General features: G+C 37.4%; 1 protein-coding gene across 3 annotated transcripts in view; it reads right to left on the minus strand.

Annotated features, from left to right (window-relative positions):
• Nucleotides 1-1818: 1818 nt before the first annotated feature.
• FOLH1B (folate hydrolase 1B) overlaps nt 1819-13472 on the minus strand; it is a 58878-nt gene continuing 47224 nt past the window's right edge. The window contains exons 14-19 of one of the 3 annotated variants that reach the window (XM_032358132.1): nt 13343-13434; nt 11670-11760; nt 8161-8425; nt 7805-7886; nt 4327-4419; nt 1819-2752 (exon numbers count right to left, since the gene is read on the minus strand). In XM_032358132.1, the coding sequence (XP_032214023.1) occupies nt 2563-2752; nt 4327-4419; nt 7805-7886; nt 8161-8425; nt 11670-11760; nt 13343-13434 (813 nt within the window). In that variant the 3' untranslated portion in view covers nt 1819-2562. Of the gene's footprint in view, nt 2753-4326; nt 4479-7804; nt 7887-8160; nt 8426-11669; nt 11761-13342; nt 13435-13472 lie in introns of those variants that run through there. The other 2 variants (XM_032358134.1, XM_032358133.1) reach the window with 2 other exon arrangements.

Here is a 13472-nt window from a genome sequence, read left to right on the forward strand (position 1 = left end):
TGAGAACAAATAGGGGCCTAGAGAATGGGCTAAAACAAGTGCTGCAGAACCACCCAGCAGTTAGGGAGGGCATAAGAACCTGGGTAGGTGAGGAGGACTGCAAACACATTTAGAGAAGGAAACCGGGTGCCTGGGTGGCTCAGCTGGTTAAATGTCTGCTTTGGGCTCTGGTCATGACCCCAGAGTCCTGGGATCTAGTTCTGCCCAAGGCTTCTTGCTCAGCAGGAAGCCTGCTTCTCCCTCTGCCCCTCTCCTGCTTGTGCTCTCTCTCTCTGACATTTAAGACAAAAATAGAAAAAGAACCAGAGCCCTGAGTGCGGTGGGAATAGTGCAGAGGAAGGACGTTCCAATCTGTAGTCCCCAGCTTGGCCCCTCATCCCCCCCACTACACACACACATACACACCTGATAACACAGCAGGTGAGATTCCAGATTCCTTTCCTGGCTGCTGCAGAAAGGAGGTGCCAGGGCTAAAAGACCCAGCGGGGCCTTCCTTGGCTTCTGGTTCCAAAAGCATTACAGCAAATTCTTCTGATCTTGGTTTTGGTGCGGATGCTTCAAGGACTGTCCTGCTACACCTCCTGTCCCGAGTTTGAGATCCCTCTGCCCTAAGCTGAGGGCTGACAGGACACCTGGAGATGACTGAGAAGCTGTTGGGAGCTGGAACTATGGCTGGAGTCTGAGGACAGTTGGCAGTGTTTGAGGCTAGTGCACAAATAGCCCCAGTTTAACAAATAATGTTGATCTAGATCATTCTATTCTTACTGAATTCTTGTAGGATAACCTTCACTGTTTTCTCCTAGATATCTAATGGGACTGATAATGCTGCAGTTAATTTTTATTTGGCATGAAAACTTGACCCCCAAAAAGGATTTGAATTTATTAGTGAGAAAATTAATGTTTGGTTGTTTAATAAGAGCTTATTTCTCCAAACTATTTTGAAAATACAATAGAAAATAGTAGAATTTTTTTTAAAACAAAAGATTATGTGGTCTGAGTCACATTACTCCTATGTTTCTCAGGATTGGCTGTCCAGGATAGAGTGTCAAAATATTATTAAATATGTTTGTATTTTTTGTCTTTTTTATTTTTTATTTAGACACACAATTTCACTGTTTTCATTACTGCCTGCAGTGTCCCCATCCTCCAGTGCCCCCATCCCGCAGGGTCCTCGTTTTGCAGTGCCTCCATCCGGCAGTGCCCATGTCCTCCAGTGCCCGTGTCCTGCAGTGCCCCCATCCTGCAGGGGCCCCATCCTGCAGTGCCCCTGTCTTGCAGTGCAGGCTGCTGGGATAGCGCTTGCTTCTTGTAGTTCATGGTGGCCAGAACTCAGTAGCCGGGAGCTATTTCTAACACTGCCGTTGGTTGGTTTGGTGGTAGAGAGCCTCTAGAGGCAAGGCAATTCCTCTGAATCAGCTTCCCACGGTGGCCTAGAGTCCAGGGTTCTGGGGAGTTTTTTTGCACTTTGCTAGCAAAGCACCATGGTGCCTTCTCTGCTGTTTAGTAAGGCCCGTGGTGCAGGGAAAATCCTTCACTGGCCACTTCATCTCACTCCTAGGGATGGTGACTGCTCCCTGGACCTGCTATAAAGGTTCTTGTTACCTTTAACTAGATAGTATCTCATTACTGCAATGCTACTATGACTAATCATTCTCTATATTAACTTGCCCTGCTTATGTTGCCATATGGTTTCTCTGTCTTAACTGGACCCTGACTGATAAATGTTATGTTCATGCAAATGAATTGCTCCACATCAGTGACCTGAACTCCAGCCCTAAGCACCTTCAAAGGTGAGTGAAAAAATCAAGTGTTAGAAGATAGATACACAGTATGATTTTATTTACAGTTTAAAAACCAAACAACACCCCCACACACATAAAGAATATAGCCACGTGTGGAATAATGATAAATAACAGAAAAGGTTCATGTAAGATTCAAGAAAGTGAGTATCTCTGGCAGAAGAGGAAGGCACACTCGTCAGTGGGAGATGGGACATTCAGAGATATGGGTAACATTCCTTCCCTTAATCTGGTTATTTGTGGGAGGCAGATCTACAAATCTTCATTTCTTTATTATTTTTTACTGTACATACATTACATATACCCTTTGGTAGAAATAAAATATTTGATATTTTAAGAAAAGTAATTATCCTTTATAGCACAGAGTGACTATGTTTACCAGCAGTGTGATTAGACTAGTGTAGCTCAACTAGTTGGTTAAGATAGTGATCTCTCAGCCCTGGGTGACCAATAGGGCCAATGCCAGTGCAGAATTAGCCTCGATTCCCTCTACTGCCACACAAGAGTTTTAATACAGCAGGTGTTTGCCTTAATTTTAACTCTTAGTTCAAATTCAGAATATCCTTCTATAATTATAGAATAAAAATTGTCCATCTTTCATTTTTGATTCATAAGGAGAAGAAAGAATGCTAGTATGTGTGTGTGTGTGTGTGTGTGTGTGTGTTAACTTTATTTTTTAGTTTATTTTTTAGAATATGCCTTTTATGATTCTTTCTGAGCGACAGACCACACCTAGTCAGTACGGGTTCTCTGAAGAACCACCTCAGGCCACTTCCCTCAGAGTCCCGGCTGCAGCCTGCACCGTAAAGGCTGCGATGGAGATCTGCCTCTTCACCTCTCCCCAGGCCTTGGACGGATCCACTCTGTTTTCAATATCAAACAGAGCATCATAAATCCCTGGGAATGACTCCCCTGCATACTTGTTGTGGCTGCTGGGAGCATAGATGACGTGCCTGTTGATAAAAACAGTTGGCTGTTTTCGGACAGTTGCTGTCCAAACGATACACACAAGAGAAAAACAGGAGCGCTCTACAAATCCTGGACTGCAGAATTCTAATCTCACGATTTGAACAAGTCACTTGTCAGCTAAACTGCCAAGTTTAATCATCTCCAAAGTCCAGTCTAGGAAGTATATGTTTTGACTTTAAACAGAGGACTTCACATCGTTCAGAGCAACAAAAATAGCATTAATAGTCTCAATAGCTTGTCATCTACTATAGATTGTGCTTGTGATTAAATGATTTGCCTATAACTTTTCTATTCCTTAAAAATAAATGTTAGAGGGGTTCCTGGGTGGCTGAGTCGGTTAAGCCTCTGACTCTTGGTTTCAGCTCAAGTCATGATCTCAGGGTCTTGGGGTCCAGTCCCTCATCAGGCTCCCCGCTCAGTGGGGCGTCTGCTTCTCTGCCTCTCTCTCTCTCTCTCCTTCTGTCCCTCCCCACTTGCACATGCACGTGTATCCTCTCTCTCTCTCTAAAATACATAAATAAATCTTAAAAAAAAAAACCTCTACAAAGTTGATACTAGCATTTCAAAGAGGAGGAAACTGAGATCTGAGAGATGAAGTGATTAGTCTCAATCTACATTGCAAGTAAGTACTGACTTTTCACTGTCCCACATCACCCCCGGAAATGTAGCCCAGCGGTGATCAAAGTCCTATTTGTGACCTGCCTACCTACTACTGTGTTTTTTTTCTCTTTAAAAAAGGAGACACACTAACATGTGAGAATGCCTAGCTTAAAGCATGAATAATCATGAAAAACAGCTTTGAAAGTGTAACACGATCTGGGTAGAAGGTGATATTTTATTGAAAGACATATGTCAGTCATGTCAAAGCACACGAAGGGAAGGGTAAGTTCCCAAGCAAAGAGGTGAAGAAGGAAAGAAGCACACTTGTGCTGCCACTGGGAGACAGTCACTATGTCTGGTGATTCCCTTACTCCTAATTCTGATCCTTTGATAATTCATAAACAAAAAGACAGGGCCATTGCTCACTAGTCACTGATCGAATCTATTCTCCAATTCTTAGCAAGATCGATCTAATGTTCATCACTGATGTTTATCAGAAATATTTAGAATTGTCAAAAATTAGAAAAAAAATCTGCATATTAGGAGAATGAGTATGTAAATACACATTTTATACATTTTACATATACTTATTATGTCTTATGTGTATACATACATAAAGACAAATATATTTAAAATGAGAGGGGGCTAAAGCTATATAAACCAAATATAAATATGATTTTATAACTAACTGACAGAACTGTTTTTTTTTTATTTTCTACTTGTGACTTTGTTGATCTTCTAAGTTTCCTACAATGAACATATGTTCTTTTATAATCAGAAGTAAACAATATATTAAAAAAGTATGCAGCAATCACATTACATTATATGAATAATATATCATTTCCTACATATATTTCGAAAATTTCTATTTGCTTACAAGAAATCAACTATATTTTTTCCACAGTACAAAAAATAAGAAAAAAAATAATATAATCAAATGTCATATTTGTATCCTTACCTATAGAAAGGCCTGTCTGGTAATCCTAAAGGATCAATAAATGCTCGTTCCAAAAACATCAGTTGATCATTCATAATTCTCAATAATATTGGGCTAAACAACAAAACAAATACAGTTGTCACTTCTTGAGAAAACATGCACCACACTGCAAACTGAAAATTCACAACAATATTAAATATAATATGTCTTAAATCTCTATGATATGCAAATTAAAACAATAGTGTAACAGTTACCTTTTTAAAACCTTATAGAATACTATTCTGCTGAGGCTTATAAAACCACATGAAGTTATAGTGGTTGAAAAGGACAACAGTAATTTTTATTTATTTTGAAATAATAATTAATTGGCAATAGTTTTTAAATATAAGCAAGATTTTTTTTTATCTTAGGAATCCTAATAATATACTCAAAGCAGTCATTCGATATTGAATGGGACAGTCTATTAATGGTTAGTAGGGTTCCTGGAAAATTATGCATATTTACCAAATGATAGCCAATGTTTTATTATTATTTTATTATTAAAGCCAAATGTCCTAGTGTATCATAATCCATTCCTATAAGGCACTTTGCCAGAGGGAGGAAAGATCATAGTTTTTAAAGACAGAAAATCAACTTCATAGAATTTATGGTGTTTGGAATCTCCTTAAGATTTATTGCTTATTGTTGATATTTTTTTAACCCACACAAAAATTTGAAAAGAACTGTAAAGTGCAAGGAAAAAAAATCCCATGTTCACTCCAGGATGACATAGTTATTATACTAATTGGTCTACTTTGAATTTTTCTCTATATTTGTTCAATTAAAATATAATCAAAGTGTTCACAATCTTAAATATTTTTGGTTTACTTCACATTTTATAGTAAATATCTTATATTTCCTTTATAGTCAACTCTTTCAATGCTTATGAAATGTTCAAATTAGTGGACATTTAATTTTTTAGTAATTTCTCTCCTCTTAGGTATTGATTGCTTTAAATTATTTGATATATTTTTTAATAAACTGTTCCTATTTATTATTATTATTTTTTTATTTTTAAAGATTTTATTTATTTATTTGACACAGAAAAAGCACATAAGCAGAAGGAGAGGCAGAGGGAGGAGGAGAAACAGGCTCCCCTCTTAGCAGGGAGCCCCACATGGGGCTTGAACCCAGGACCCTGAGATAATGACCTGAGCCAAAGGCAGATATTTAACTGACTGAGCCACCCAGGCATCTTTATTTATTTATTTGTTTGTTTGTTTGTTTATAGAAAGAGCATGATCTGGGAGAGGGGCAGGGGAGAGGCAGAGGGAGTAGGAGAGAGAGAATCTTAAGCAGGTTCCATGCCTAACATGGAGCCTGACTTGGGGTTCCATCTCACGACCCTGAGATCATGACCTGAGCTGAAGTCAAGAGTCATATGTTTAACCAAGTGAGCCACCCAGGAGTCCCTTGAATTGTTTGGTGTTATAATTTGTATCTTTCTCTGAGAAACTCTTTTTCCTTTCCAAACTTGAAATTCTTTCCTGAAGAAAAGTTCTGAGAAATGGAAATATAATGGCAAAGTCTAAGAACTCTGTAAATAGCTCTTGAAACTTTAACAGTATGTATTTATGCTTTTCAAAAAGGTTTTTTTTTTTTCAAAAAGGTTTTTATTTTTTGTTTTTATTTATTTATTTTTTCCAAAAGGTTTTTAAAACAATTCACAACACTACCAGAAAAGAGCAAGAGAATCTGCTCCAGGACACCATCTGGTGCAATGGGTTCAACCAGGTTTTAAATCATTATTAAGCTGAAACAAAAATAGTTATTTTGAAAATGGTATAACTTTTTTTTTACTTGTATTTTTTAATCAGTAGGGAATTTGAATGTTTTTTTTGTGTGTGTCTGTCTGTATAGGCAGTGTCTTCTTTTTGAGTTGACTTGTCCATTGCCAACATTTTCAACTTTGTTCTTTTGTAGTTTCTTTTTTTAAAAAAATATTTTATTTATTTATCTATTTGACAGACAGAGAGCACAAGTAGGCAGAGAGGCAGGCAGAGAGAGGGAAGCAGGCTTCCCACTGAGCAGAGAGCCCAATGCCAGGCACAATCCCAGGACCCTGAAATCATGACCGGAGCTGAAGACAGAGTCTTAACCCACTAAGCCACCCTGGTGCCCCTCTTTTGTATTTTCTTAACCAATTTTCAAAAAATATTTTTTATGATGTTCATATTACTCCCTTTCCATATTTGCTGGAAAAGAGGTTTCCCAGCCTTCTATCTTTGCTTTTGATGATTAACTTTCATATTCTGAACCATTTCAGTGTTTTCAAACCTGATTGCCTTTTCATTTCCCTGTTGCTTCTAAACTTAGAATTTCACTTCCAGGAAATTTCAACTTTTAATAAAGAATTTTTCTACAACCATTGCTTATGTTTGCATGCAATGTGAAGTGAAATTTAGAACTCCCTTTTTTTTATCAGTTGCTGAGAGCTTAAACAACATTACTGTTGAATATATTTTTCTTCCTCCATTAATTGTTGGTATGTCCTTCATTACAAAATACCTATTTCTTACCCAAATGCATTATTATATGTCACTCATCTATTTCTGGACTGATTGCTCTTATCTTTCAATGTATTTTTGCATCAGTCCCCAAGGACTTCATATTTGTGTCATCATAATAGGCTTAATACACAGTCAATGTTTACTCTCAAAATTCTACTTTAAAAAAATTTCCTTAATATTGTCTCATTATTTTTCTCCCATCTGAAAGTTCTATTCCAATTATATTTATTTTGGTGATTTCACACAGAATTAATGCTAAATGCTTAATATTGGAAGAAAACTGACTTCTCAATACTTGTTCTAGAGAAAGAATTTTACCAGGTAGAAGTGGAAATGAGGAACTCTGGAGGTAATGACATTAAGAAGAAGAAGAAAAGAAAGTATGTTCTGGAAATAAGAGAAGTTGGTTGAAGTATGATGGACAGACACTGAAAGAACATGAGATGAGGCTAGAAAAAGCTGGGGTCACACAGTGGAGGACCTTCAATGCTAAGGTGGGAATTTTGTAACTAAACAGCTGGTTATTAAGGAGCTGCTGGAATTTCTCAGCACACGGCTGCCACTCAGAAAGTTAGAGATGGGGGAGCCTGGGTGGCTCCGTGGGTTAAAGCCTTTACCTTCGGCTCAGGTCATGATTTCAGGGTCCTGGGATCGAGCCCCGCATCTGGCTCCCTGCCCAGCTGGGAGTCTGCTTCCCCCTCTCTCTCTGCCTGCCTCTCTGCCTACTTGTGATCTCTGTCAAATAAATAAACAAAATCTTAAAAAAAAAAAAAAAAAAGAAAGAAAGTTAGAGTTGGATCTTGCTGAGATATGGCAGCCCTGTACAGGATGCCTTAAGGTGGAGAGACAGAAAGGAACAAAACACTTCCCAAAGATATTTCAGCAACAAAGATGTCAATTAGTATCTCTTTCTCATTGTATCTGTTCTAAGTTAAAAATGTGGAACATACTTGTTTTTGTCCAAGTCTTGAAGTCTCTCATTGAACTTAGAAGCAATTTCTGTAAAGTTCTTCACGGCAGAGAAAAGTGCATCTGAAATAGAAATCGGGGCTTAGGGGCATTGTCCTATGGCTTATGCAAAGGGGACAGTATGGGAAGCAGTTTGTTCTCTTCTGTACTTTACAAGGTTCTTATATTTATATATTACAAGAGGGGCATCAGTGAAATGGCAAATACATTTACAGATGTAAACAATGTATCTGATCTCACAGACTGGCAATAAGTAACACGTGGACTAAGGTCGGTCACTACATTTTAAAGATTAATTGAAAGACAGAGATGTTTTGAGGGAGGAGGTATAGCTTACCAAATGACACACGGTATGTGTTCATTTCTTGTGGATGTTTCATTGAAATATTGTAGATCTTGTCAGCATACTTTCTCAAAACAATAGCATAATCTCGACAGTCAAATGGGAGCACTATGGAATTGGCTAGTTCAAATACCATCCCTCCTCGAACCTGTGCCACAGCGAGGTGGTACTTAAAAGTTGGATCATAAAATTTTTCCACCAACTCATATGTTTCATAGACACTGTGATACAATGGATAGCTCCTGAATTTGCTTGTTGCCTAAAAAAGAAAAGGAAAATGAGCCACACAAAAGAACATAAAAACCAAACTATATCTCTTAAAAAATAGCTTATAATAAATGCATAGTACCATATTTACTATTAATATTAGTAAAACTGTTTTGGCCAGTAATGAATAAAGAAATGTATTTAAGAACCTTAATAATACACTTACTAAAGGGTCATATTATATATGTATATATATATATATAAAATATATATATATAAAATATATATATATTATGTATAATTTATATTTTAATATGAAAATATATCCCAGATGTGTAATTAAAAAATATATGTATACAACATAAATAATAGAATAAAATTATCTGGAAAGACCAAATGGTCTTGTCTTCAAGGATATAGGAGATGTGAAAACATTTCTGAAACAAAGACAAGATAATGTTGCATTTCAGTCTAAATAATTTAAGAAGATAGGGAATTGCTAGAGGCGATGGTATATGAGCATTATACAGCATTATATATGTTAGAGCTGCAAAATGCTAATGACTGAAATTCCACGAATGGATGATTTTCTGACAAGTAGCCTGTGGAAGTGAAGAGTCCCCCCAGTGAGGAGAAATGTAGTGGATCCAGAATCTCCCGAAGGAGAGAGAAGGAATGCTCAGATATATATCAGACACCAAGAACATAAACAAAAGGCCTGAGGCAAGGACTTTTCAAACTTTGAATTGCTGATTTATGTCTTTTGTCTTATTTAGTTGTGGGTTTTTTTTTAATTTTAAAAATTTAAAAAATTAAATTTAATTAAAAAAAATTAATTTAAAATTTTTTTAAAAAAATCTTTTTTTAGGGGCGCCTGGGTGGCTCAGTGGTTTAAGCCTCTGCCTTCAGCTCAGGTCATGATCTCAGGGTCCTGGGATCAAGCCCCACATCGGGCTCTCTGCTCAGCGGGGAGCCTGCTTCCCCCTCTCTCTCTGCCTGCCTCTCTGCCTACTTGTGATCTCTCTCTATCAAATAAATAAATAAAAATCTTTTTTTAAAAAAAATCTTTTTTTAAATTGACATAAAAGAACACTTTATTTAGCAGTGTGTTGAAGAGGCTAGGATTCTAAAATTAGACAGCTGGAGTTTGAATCCAGCCCGTAGGACCTATTACCAAATAACTTTAACTGGTTATTAACCCAAAGATTATTAGTTTTTCTTTAGTATTCTCATGAGTAAAACATAGTTAATATTAACATCTAGCCTCAACCCAAACCCATCTAACCCTGCCTAACTTCCTACCCCAGTGGCAGGATTAAAGATTTCCTGTCTGGAGAGAATAACTAGTCCAAGAGAAAAGATCGATAGATTCTATAGACCTATAGTTGTTGCCTCCCCAGGCATTCTTGATCACTCTTCTCTGAAGCTTCCCATTTGACAGCTGCCACCCTTGCATACATGGCTTCAGTCAGCTTCTCACGGACTAATTCCTAAATAAGACAGGTGGCCAAAGATGACCAGGCACTTGAAAACAGCCTTGGACTTGAAAGATATAAACCAAAAACACAAACTAAAATAAAATCAACTTAAGAGTAAGGAGGTACTGCAAGGAGTGGAAGGAAACTTACAGTAATAATAATAATAATAATAATAATAATAATAATAATAATATAAAGATTTCAATAAAAAAGAATGACAGAGTTGAGAAAAAAATTTTTTTTTAAGATTTTATTTATTTATTTGATGGGCAGAGGTCACAAGTAGGCAGAGAGGCAGGCAGAAAGAAAGGAAGGGAAGCAGGCTCCCTGCTGAGCAGAGAGCCCGATGCAGGTCTCGATCTCAGGACCCTGAGATCATAACCTGAGCCAAAGGCAGAGGCTTTAACCCACTGAGCCACCCAGGTGCCCCAAAATATTTCTGATAGTAAAAAAACAAACAAAAAACAAAAAAAACACAGATAAGAAACAAAAGATAAAAAATAAGCACATCAGAAAATAATCCCCAGATGTTAAACAACTAGTAATAGTTCAAAAAAGTCAAAAGACGGAAGAAGTGATCAAAGGGAAAAACATTCCCTCCAACTGCAGGATGTGGGTTTTCAGACCAAAAGACCCACTCTGTGCCTAGCCCAGTGTAAGGAAAAACAGTGTAACCAAGGCACACACATACAACGAGGACCACATGAAAGATACCAGAATCTTCCTTTTAAAAAAGTCTCCTTTTCAAGAAGTTCCTGAAGGATGTGTTCCAAACATACTAAAGAGTAAACCAGAAAAGAAAGATAAAATATCCAGGAAAGAGAGGATGCAGAAGAGGAGAGAACTGAAGGTACTCTCAGACTTTTCAGTCAAAGAAAATTTCACAGGCAAGAGCTGTGTCACAGGGAAAGAGAACCACCAGAGAACCCAGATGAGCAGGAGAAGAAGAACCCAAGAGGGAAAAAGAAATCTGCCAGATCACCGATATGTTGGAATATACTAAAAAGTTTGTGGTGAGTTAGTTATGGACACATGGAGGGGAAAAAAAAGATACTCTAATCCACAAGTATGGTCCAACAGTATATTGAGAAAATGCAATGAGGGAAAATATTTGAGAGCTGGGAGAAAAGTTGATATAGAAGCGCAAAAATGCCTATCTTCCCTAATGAGAAGTAAATGGAAGATATGTCAAACTGAAAAAGAAATAAATGGCATCAGGAACACAGTATGTGTAAGCAATGAAAAATGAAACCAATGAAAAAACTGAATTAAATGTGAATGTGTTGAACAGAATCAGAGGTGGGACAAGCCCACAAGTAGAATAAAGGACCAGTGTTTTTCATCATACACACTTACAGAACTGTTACGAGCTTTTATGAACTATGTTCTTATGTTACTTTGGTAAACATAAATACTGTAAAATTGTCATTACCACCAGCATGAACAATGGTAGGGAAAAAATCATGAACTATATATGTGTTCATTGTTCCTTGTGCCTTAGAGCATAACTTTCACGTTTATTGACTGGAGATCAAATGGGATAAAAATCCAAATATTTCTAGTGTTAGTAACTGGGTGAAAGCAATGCCACCTAGTGAAACAGAAAATAGATTTAAAGGAATACAAGCAAGTAAGTTCTAAGGCTCAGGACGCCGGATGCGGGCGTTCCCCCGTGTGACAGTAGCCCCATCTCAACCACTTCTGCTTCAATTCCTCTATTTCTTAAAGGCTTACGTTGCCTTTTATTAAAATTCAGAATGATTTGTTTAGCTAAAATATATTCATAAGCAATCTTCAAAAACATACTGACAGACTTACCCAGTTTTTAGTGTACCGTGCTCTGCCTGAAGCAATTCCAAGTCTTTGGAAGAACACCTCAAAGTCATTACCAGATCCCAGTTTGCTAATCCTTTTAGGGATAAAATAGATTACCTGAGTAGTTTCTTCAGTGACTAAAATGAAAGCTTAATTAAACTTCATTCTTGCTCTTATAATTTTTCTTTATAAAAATCATATCAGACAAACAACAACAAAAAATAATTGAGAGGAAAAATTGAGAGAAATAATTGATCACAAAGTATCTACTTCAATAAGACTATTTTGGGTAGTAGTGACCATTGTTCTTTTGGGTTCCTGGACCCAGTTCCAACATGTGGAGGGGGATGTGTGGTGTTTCCCATACCAGAGACAAGCAATGCTCTGGGACACCAGCTGGGTGTCCTCCAATTCAACTCAATTCTGACACTGAAGGTAGCACAGATTCCACAGGTGAAGAGCTCAGTCCTACAGGACTGCCTGTCCACCAATTTCAGAACCAACCACAAATCCAGGTTGTCATCTGTGTTTCTGACTGACCCGCTGCAGATTGGAGATTCCCAAGTTCTGTTCCTTGGGTTCAATTAATTTGCTAGAGCTGTTTCCAGAACCCAGAGAACAATTTTACTTGGTAGATCACCGGTTTATTATAAAAGGATGTAACTCAGGAACAGCCAGAAGGAGGAGGTGCAGAGGGCAATGTGTGGGGAAAGAGCACACAGCTGTCCACACCCTCCCCAGGTGCCCCACTCTGCTCTAAGTTCCATGTATCCCCCAACGTGGAAGCCCTCGGAACCCTGTCTTCTTGAGTTTGTATGCAGGCTTCATTACAAAGACACAATTGATTGAATAATTGGCTACAGCAGACTGATCCAACCTCTGCTTATGGGGTGGGACTGAAAGTCCCAACCCTCTAATTATATGGTCGGTTCTCTTGGCCATCAGCCCCCATCCTTAGGTGGGGTCCAAGTGTCACCCTGCTAACATAATGAGAGATACCCTTGTCTCTTTCATCACTTAGAACATTTTAAAGGTTTTAGGAGCTCTCTGTGCCACTCAAGGGACCAAAGATTGAATATATACTTCCTGTTATAAATCATAATATCACAATTGCATAGGTTAATTTTTTTAAAGATTCATTAAGTTGGAAAATATTTTCCCTCAACTTATTTTATCATCCGTATTTGTTGTTCACGATAAAGTTAATAGAAGCAGAATTATTTTTAGATAATTCTGATGTAAATCCTACCTTAAAATTTTTTAAATTTTTTAAATTATTCATACTCTTGATAGGTAATCTTATCTATAATCAATCTATATCTCTAAGATATTTATTCCTTTAACCTTGCCTGTGAAGACACACCCAATACTGAAATGATGCCTGTATTATTCTTAGAGAAACCAAAATATTTTTTGACTGTATGATATTCAGAAAAAGGAAAATGTATTGAGTAACTTAGGTACAGAAATGCTAGGGGACCTTCTTTACAAATTATAACTTTGGACTTATGGAGCATGCTATGTTTTGCCTTCTCAAAAAAGAACCATTTTTAGATGGCCTACAGATTTAACTTCAAAACACATGGCAATATTTTATTTGTGAACCAAAGCATCACCTTCCCTTTGAAAGGGAACCAGTCCTACACTCTATCCAGAAGAAAGTCTTATTTGTTTACCTCGGCATGCCACTGAACTCCGGTGAAGGACTTTTTCCATTCCAGCTCTCATAAAGAGATTTGCCTTCAAAGCCTTCATCGGGGCTTTGGAGCTACAGATTAAAAGTGAAAAAAAAGAAAATACTTATAA

Source organism: Mustela erminea, chromosome 9 (genome assembly GCF_009829155.1).
Source record: "Mustela erminea isolate mMusErm1 chromosome 9, mMusErm1.Pri, whole genome shotgun sequence".
Classification (NCBI taxonomy): domain Eukaryota; kingdom Metazoa; phylum Chordata; class Mammalia; order Carnivora; family Mustelidae; genus Mustela; species Mustela erminea.